The sequence below is a fragment of the Echinops telfairi genome, unplaced genomic scaffold (assembly GCF_000313985.2).
Source record: "Echinops telfairi isolate 266 unplaced genomic scaffold, ASM31398v2 ScPeMD7_7468;HRSCAF=8506_0, whole genome shotgun sequence".
In the NCBI taxonomy this organism is placed as follows: domain Eukaryota; kingdom Metazoa; phylum Chordata; class Mammalia; order Afrosoricida; family Tenrecidae; genus Echinops; species Echinops telfairi.
In genome coordinates, this window is record NW_022111369.1 from 95,268,054 (window position 1) to 95,276,512 (window position 8,459).

General features: G+C 52.1%; 1 protein-coding gene across 1 annotated transcript in view; it reads left to right on the top strand.

Moving 5' to 3' along the window:
- Window positions 1–8,459, top strand: part of SEL1L3 (SEL1L family member 3) — a 160,509-nt gene that overhangs the window by 80,941 nt on the left and 71,109 nt on the right. Inside the window, exon 10 of the mRNA XM_045284078.1 lies at window positions 7,294–7,505. Within this exon, the coding sequence (XP_045140013.1) occupies window positions 7,294–7,505 (212 nt within the window). The remainder of the gene's footprint in view (window positions 1–7,293; window positions 7,506–8,459) is intronic.

Genomic DNA, 8,459 nt, shown 5'->3' on the forward strand with positions numbered 1-8,459 from the left:
TGGTGGTGTAGTGGTTATGAGTGGGCTGCTAACCACACGTCAGTAGTTAGAATCCACCGGCCGCTCCACAGGAGTAAGATGAGGCTCTCTGCGCCTGTCAGGAATGACAGTCTCAGAGACTCACAGGGGCCGTCTGAATCCACCTGATGGCGGTGAGAGCTGAGCCCTGGGATGGCATCATGCTCAAGAGCAGCACCTTCAGGAATACAGGGGACCGTTCTCATTGGCTGTCCCCTGTTTTGGTTTCCCAGGAAGCTCCTGTTCTCTGGGGCAGAGAAATCGCCCTGTTAGCCTTTGGACTTTTTCTCTTGCTAGTGTGGTGGTTTAGCATGCACACTTTTTATGATTTAACAACTATGCCAATAGCTATTTCTGTCTTAAAATTTTTTTTGAAATCACGCTCCTATCATATCTTCTTTGTCTCAAAATGCTTTGAATTCAAAGACCCCTTGGACTGGGCCTCTGGGTAATGCAAGCTGTTGGTGCTCGGTTTCTAAGTGAAAGGTTGGGGGTTCAAAGCCATCCGGCAGTGACTGAGAAGAAAGGCCTGGCTATCAGTTGCCTTAAAATTGTTACAGCCCAGAAGCCCCTATGGAACACCGCTTTTGACTGTAGCACACGGGGTCGACGTGGGTCAGAATCACTTTGGTTTGGGTTTTAGCTGCTTGCCAGAGGGGAGGGGTGCTGGGCATGAAGCCACCTGGGGCCGATGGGGTGGTGATGGCAGGTAGGGCTGCAGACCTGGTGATGGCTGGGAGGACTGAGGAAGGACCCACCACAGAGGGACGCCAAACCAGAATACCAAACTCACTGCCATTGAGTCAAGGCTGACTCACAGTGACCCTATAGGACAGGGTAGAACTGTTCCAGTGAGTTATCATAACTCTTTCCTGTCTTTTTCCAGAGGGGCTGCTGGTGGTTTCAAACTGCCGACCCTGTGGTTCACAGTGTAACCAGGGCTCTCAAAGAGACACAGCAGGGAAGGTGCATTGGCAGGCCAAAGGTCAGAGGTCTGCCAGGTGAAGGATAGCGGGGGGAGGGGCAGGGGAGAGGGACAGGGAGCTAGCCAACATGCCCCTGTGGACACCTACCTGGGGCCAGAGCTGTGTAATCCCTTCTTGCCTTTCATCCGGATCAGCCACCTGTGAACCGAAGCCTGTGGTGTAGGAAGCCTGAGTGACAGCTCTGGTTCCTGCGGGGCAGCCTGGTCTCAGGGCTGCCGGGCAGATGCCATCTGTGTTGTCCCCGCAGGGCCAGCGCCTGATGGTGACCGCAGGTTTGTGAGAGCTGTGTGGGGGCGTAGAGGAGTGGGGGGAGGTGCTAAATGCCAAGGGCTTGCCAATCCGTGAACATGAACAATCCTCTAATTTATTTTCCATTTTACTTCTTTTTGCTTCTGACGACAATAGCGTATCCCCCCCAAACCTAAGCCCACTGCCAAGGCGTCTGTTCTGGCTCCTAACAAGCCTGGAGGACAGGCAAGAATGGCCCTGTGGGGTTTCAGAGGCTGCGGGCTTTTGCATGAAGCTGACGGCTACTCCTTTGTCCTGCAGAGAGGCTGGGAGGCTTGAACCCCCGACCTTTTGGGAAGCCGTACAACACCGTTTAGCCTGCTACTCCACTGGCATGCTGTTTGCCTAAGACTTTATTTCACCGTTGTGTGTTGAAGATCCGCCCTCTTCATTATTATCATTTTGAACATTGATTTAAGAGCGCATCGCTGCATTGTAGTTTGCTATTTAAATGCACAGAAGTACAAAGGAGGAAAAAGAACAGCTCATCAGTTTCTGGTGCAGAGAATCACGCGGGTGATTTCGAAAGAAGGAAGTAAGGGAGGAGGAGGAGAGGGGAGAGGGGGAGGGAGGAAGGGTAAAAAAGGGAGGGAGGGCCAGAAGATGTGACATGTGTACAATAGGAAAGTGTGCATCCCGAAAAGATACAATTCATTTCCTTTGGCGCCTCAAGGGCTGCCCAGATCAGCATGCAAATGAGTTAATTTCATGGGTGTGTTTTTTTTTCCAGCCAGTAAACTTGTTGGTGAAGATCCTTCCTGTTAAATTAAAAAGACATTTTCTCCTTTCACTCTGCCCCCCTCCCCCTTTTCCCTCCCCCCTGCCGCTTTGGAGCATACCTTTCGGAAGTTTAGGGTTAAGAAGGCCTTTTCTTTTCCTTTTTTTAAAAAAAATCATTTTATTGGGGGCTCGTACAACTCCTGTCACAATCGATATGTAGACCCATTGTGTCGAGCATATTTGTACATTTGTTGCTATCATCATTCTCAGAACGTTTGCTTTCTGCTGAGTACAAGGGCCTTTTCTGCATGAAGTGCCTGTGCCTCTCCCAAGGACTCCCCGTCTTTCTCCTGAGTTCTGCCCCTGTGCCCGGCCCCTGCCCCTGTGCCCCAAGGCTCCCTCCTCCCTGGTTTTCTCCCTTACTGTCCCTGATGAACTCGTGGGGGGCGTCCCTGGGGAAAGTGTGAACACAGGAAAGGGAGCAGAAGAAACGATGGCTGGGCTGCTTTCAAACTTGGACAAAGGAAGCCAAGAGCCTAATCCCAGAGACAGCCGCTGAGTGGGTCAGAGGTGGGGCTGTGGGCGCCATCAGGTTTCCAATGGCTGGTGGTGGCACAGTGGTTATGCGCTGGGCTGAGAACCTCAAGGTCAGCAGTTCAAAACCCCCAGCCCTTTTGGGGGAGAAAGACGAGCCGTCTACTCTTGTAAACAGTTACAGTCTGGAAAACTCGCAAGGGCAGTTCTATCTCGTCCTATAGGGTGGGGGCGCTTTGAGTCGGCGTTGACTCAATGCCGGCAAGTTTGTGTGTAATGTTCGGGACTGTGTTTAATGTTAATCGCCAGGACTTGTTTCCAAGGGACTTCGGGGTGGACTCCGGACACTTCCATTGTTCTGCTTCTCAGGCCTGCCTGCGGGGCCGTTTGCACCACCTGGGACTCCCGAAGATTGTCATTCAGGGGCTGGGCGTGGATGTGGGAACGGGAGATGGGCTCTCCTCCCATGTAGTTTTGTTCTGGATTCATTACACCATCCGTCTCCAGAAACAAGGCGTGCTGTTAGTTACAGATCAGCTATAGGGAAAGGAAAAAAAAAAAACACCCATATATATGCATATGCCAAACCAGATGGACGACGTGAACAGTTTCATCTGGGCAGAGTTCCCACGTGCCAGTTTGACCGTGTGGCGTGGACTTGACGCCAGCATGGGAGTTCAGACCGGTGCTGCTTGACCTTCGAACGATGGTGGTTTTTCTCATTTTCACTCTTGTAGGAAGTGGTTCCGATTCTTTCTCGGGGAAAATCCCGGCTGGCCATATTTGGGGCGGCATGAGGAATTTTCGTGGATATACCAGGAGGCCCTTTCCCTTTGTGGTCAAGTGGGCCACGCAGCGTGTGCAGAGGGCCCCCCCCTGAGAAGCATCGGTCCTCGGCGCTCTGTTTCCTGGCGATCAGACTGCCTGGATTTCTGGAGTCGCGAGCCGGCGTCGGCAGCGGGCAGGCTTTCACGGGGAGGTTCCCTTGAAACAGAATCTCTCTCCTCCTGTGAGCACACCAAGCTGGGGTCTGCAGGGGCTCACACAGAATGCAGTCTTCATCCTCGGTGTCTGTCAGAGTAGCTGAGGCAAGGCTCGAATCATTAACAAAATGCTAATGTTGCTTGGCTGCACAGAGCGAGCACATATTTAAAAGTAAATATGTGAATAACTATGAGTCGAGTTTATTTTGAAATGTCCTGGGAGCGCTGCGGTGCCTACTGAGGATTGTGAAGGTTCTCGTGCTGGCTGGTGGCTGGGTGGGATGGGAGTCTTCCCTCGCTCTGCCAGGGTAAACTTCACAGCGAGATGCCCAGCCTGCTGGTGGGCTGGGGGATGTTGATCCAGATGGGTCCCGGTGGACGGGCAGTGAGGCATGCTCACGGGCTGTTCACAGCTGCGTTGCTGCTTCTCACAGAGCTCCTGGAAACTCCCCGGAGTCTCAAATAGAGGACAGTGGACAGAAAAGTGTAGCTATGGGATAAAGCGCCACTAAAGCGTGAGAAAGCATCAGAGGGCTGTGATGATAGGTGATTCGTTCAGAAACCAGAAAGCTGTGGATCAGAATCTACAATAGCATCCCCTGCCATTTGGGGGAGAGGGCCCAGTGACCTTGTGGGTTTTGCACTGGGCTGCTAACCACAAGCTCAGCAGTTCAAACCCACCAAGCGCCCCTCAGGAGAAAGATGAGGCTTTCTTCTCCTGTAGAGATTGATAGTCTCAGAAACCAACAGGGTCGGTTCTACTTCATCCTACCGGGGTTGGATGGTCATGCGGGGCTGAATGGTCATACGTGGGTGTTCTAGGCGGACTGGGGAGCGAAGGGCGTTTTTTTTAGGTGTATTTTTGGGGAAGATGCATAGATGAATGATCCTGTCTGCGAAAGAAGGATTCACAAGGCACGCACCAGGCATGTAAACATGTGAGCTTCTCTTAAACAAGGTCTGGGGAAGCGCCGTCGTCTGATCTTATTTTCTGAAAAGCTGCTCTATTAGACTTTGGACAAGGAGCTGCCATTTTCTGCCTCTGCTTTAGAAAATAATTTTCCCCGTAGTGCGGCAAACGTGTCTCCATCCCAAGTTTCTTCATGCCCACAGTTCCTTATTGATCGGACCACGTCCGCTTTGTGCTAAAGGGCTTGGTGTGAGCTGGGATTCAGGCTGGCGATGGTTTTGGCTTTTCTGCCTCTGGAAGTTCCCATCTGTGCTTGGGATGCACTGCTGCCCGTTGCCACTAGACAGATCACCCTTCATGACAGGTCTGCATTCGGGGGATGGGCAGCACCATGCTCTCTCTGCGGACAGTAGGGCATTGTTTCCCAAATCAGCAATACTGAACACTGGAAAGTGCTGGGGCAATTGGCGCGGGGAGGTGGGGTGCTGCAAAATGAGTACCTGCACGTTATCTGACTCATAGCAGTCACCCTCGGCACAGAGCAGAACTGGCCCTGTGAGTTCCTGAGTCTCTGAGTCTTTCTGGGAGTAGAGAGTCTCATCTTTCTTCTGACGAGTGGCTTGGAGTTTAGAACTGCTGACCTTGCATTTAGTAACCCAATGCCTCCCCACTACCTCTGAGTCTAAATTGCAGTAAGGCACTTTATCCAGAGTCGATATAGCACAACCGTTTTTCATTTCTAGGGGGTACTAAATAATTTTCTTTCTTCAGGACCAGTGGTGTGAGTGGCGATACTGGGAGGGGAGAGGGAGAATGGGTTGGAAAGAGGGAACCGATTACAAGGAACTATATGTGACCTCCTCCCTGGGGGACCGACAAGAGAAAAGTGGTGAAGGGAGACGTCGGACAGGACAAGATATCCAAAATAATAATTGATAAATTATTAAGGGCTCATGAGGGAGGGGGGAGCAGGGAGGGAGGAGGAAAAATGAGGACCTGATGCCGGGGGCTTAGGTGGAGAGCAAATGTTTTGAGAATGATGAGGGCAATGAATGTACAAATGTGCTTTACACAATTGATGTATGCATGGATTGTGATAAGAGTTGTCTGAGCCCCTAACAAAACGATTAGAAAAAAAAAGACAGAGTTAGGTCAAGTGGAACGAAATGTTTTAGAAATGTTCATGGCAACATATGTACAAATGTGCTTGATACAGTTGATGTATGGATTGTTATAAGAGCTGAAAGAACCTCCAATAAAATGATTTACTAAAATAAAAAACAAAAAGAAACTAGCTCAGGGGTGGGGGGGCAGCATGTGACCTCCTTGGGCATCAGTAGGAGGAGGAGACCCCGGAGGAGATTCCTCACCACATCTGTCTGGGGCCCGAGGGTCACAAAGCAGAGGTGGCAGGCATGTCACCACCCTCTAGTCCCCTATTCTGACACCAACCGTCCTGCCAGGATATTGAACTCACAGACAATTCTCTCCACGATGGGGGCTTATTAGGGGTCTTCAGAGGATCATAAAACACGAGTCAGGATCCTAAAGCATTAAGGGGACAGTTAGTGGTCCACAGCAATGCTTTCTCAGCCAGCAGTCAATTGTCCCTTCAGTCCTCAGCCTGCCTCTCAGCCACGGTCCCTCTGCCTCCCTGGGCCAGGAACCTGCATGCTGCTCTGTCTCACAGGCCCACAGTTGGGACCCTGCCCCTCTGTTCTGTCTCGTGGTCTCCTTGCCTCTGTCTCTGCCCCTGCTTCCTTACAACCTGGGGAGTGGCACCCCAAACTGACGCTCCCCCCTCTTGGCATGACACACACTCTGTCTGCCTCATCCCACCCTGTCATTTGGTGGGAGTGGCGGGGCCATGGCCAGAAGCACCACGTTGAGCAATCTCACGTCACCGCGAGACCCGTGCCACGCGACAGGACGGACTGTGGGGACGGTGCATCTGCAACAGTGCCATGGTGGACTAGAACACAGGCATTCTTTGACCCGATGAGTCATTGAGGACAAGGACTACTACAGACAAGACCAGATCTCCAAAGACTTGAGACTTAGGTGACCCAGCTGTAGGTAACAAGCCCGGCTTAGGTGTGTCCCAGGCTCTAGATGAAAGAGACGGTGATGTGAAAGGGTTTTGCCAAACGTGTCATCTAGCTTAAAGCAATGGAAAGAAACAGGTTTCTCTCCAGGGTGGTGTAGAGGTTCTGAGCTGGGTTGCTAACCTCAAGGTCAGTGGTTCCATACCATCAGCCACTCTGATGGAGAAAGACAGGGCTTTCTCTTCCCGGAAAGAGCAACTGTCTCAGAAACCCGCAGGGGCAGGCGCTGTGAGTTGGCATCGACTTGGTGACAGTTTGGCTGGGGGCTTGGTGTAGATGCCCACAGGCCAGCTGGACAGGGTGGGTGAGGCCAAAGCAGCTCAGAATCAAGCTCTTTCGCTCAGCTTTTCTGGCCGCATCCAGAAACTATTTCTGAGGTTAAGCCCATTCCTCTCAGAGCGTTCCAGAAAGAAACCGAAGTCCCCGTGGGCTTGCTTGGGCCGTGAGTTTTGCCGGGTAAATTCCTCCCTGGAGATGCTCCCTTGCTATATAAAGCTCATGCGTTCTCCAGGGACACCGGGTTGTCAGTTAGTGCCAGAGGGGCGGTGGGGGGAAGCTATTTACAGAGTGACACTCTGGCATCCCCAAAGGGTTTAATTTATCTCCCCGGAAGGTGGTATATCTCCCGGCGCTGCAAGCCCAGTGTATCAATAACTCAGACCCTTTAATTGGCTTTCCCCCCTTCTTCACAGGGCCGCGTCGATCGCGCAGTAATTAATTTTGTGGAGTCTGAATTGTGTTATTTACAGTGCCAAGAAACACGGACGAATTCATGTTAGAAATTGGTGGGAAGATGTTTGAGACGGCCGTCAAGAGACTCGCCAGCGCGGCCGGGCTTGGTCGGATCTCCTCCATCGTTCCCTCGCTGCGGGGCTCCAGCTGCTGTGGCTTCCACAAAGCATCCTACTACCTCACCGTCTTTTACGAAACGGGGCTAGGTCTCCCCAGGGACCAGCTGCAGGTAGCTATGCCCGTCAAAGGGGGAGAGCTCTCCCTGCCCCTGCAGAACTGCCTGGCTCTAAAAATCCACGCATGGCGAGAGATGCCCCACGTTGGGCAGTCATGTCAGGTTCCCCTGCTTTCTGGGCTCTGGAAAGGGCATTTGTCCCAACTCCCTGGACACAGGCTTGGCTCTCTTGGGTCTTGGGTGTCTGTTGGTGGACTGGGGCTGGGGTGGGGGCGTGGATTTTTAGAAAAATGTGGGAGAAGCCTGTTATCTTTCATTTATTTTTCCCAGACTCTCTGAAGCCCCATCCTATTTATATATTGGATGAGTCAGGTTTGATTCTAGGGCAGTGAGTTTTTTTGGTTGTTTGTTTAGATCCTTCCTCAGGGGAGCCCGGTGTGGTAGTGGTTCCTCGCTGGGCTGTTACCCACAAGTTCAGCAGTTCGAAACCACCCGCTGCTCCGCAGGAGAAAGAGGAAGCTTTCTAGTCCCTAAAGAGCTGCAGTGTTGGAAACCCACAGGTGCAGTTCTACCCTGCCCTGCAGGGTTGCTGTGAGTCGGCATTGACTTGATGCTCACTGCCACTGAGTCGATTCTGACTCATAGCAACCCTATAGGGCAGAGTAGATCTGCCCTTGAGGGTTTCTGAGGCTGTAAAATCTTTATAGGAGCAGACAGCCTCATTTTCCCCCCGCGGAGCTGCTGCTGGGTTCGAACTACTGACCTTGTGGTTAGCAGTGCAATGGGTAACCACTTCTTGCCAGGGCTCCTTTGAGAGGTCACAGCTTGAGAACCCCAGGCTCTACTGTGCATCCAGGGCATCCCCATAAGTCAGAATGGAGTTAGCTTAAGGACGATCTGGTTGGCTTAGGCCTGCTCAGGGGCCCCTGACTCTCAAGGCAGTCCCCATACAGGTGGTCTGGTGTCAGCTCTATGGCCTGGACCAGTGACCCCGGCTCTCTGCATCTC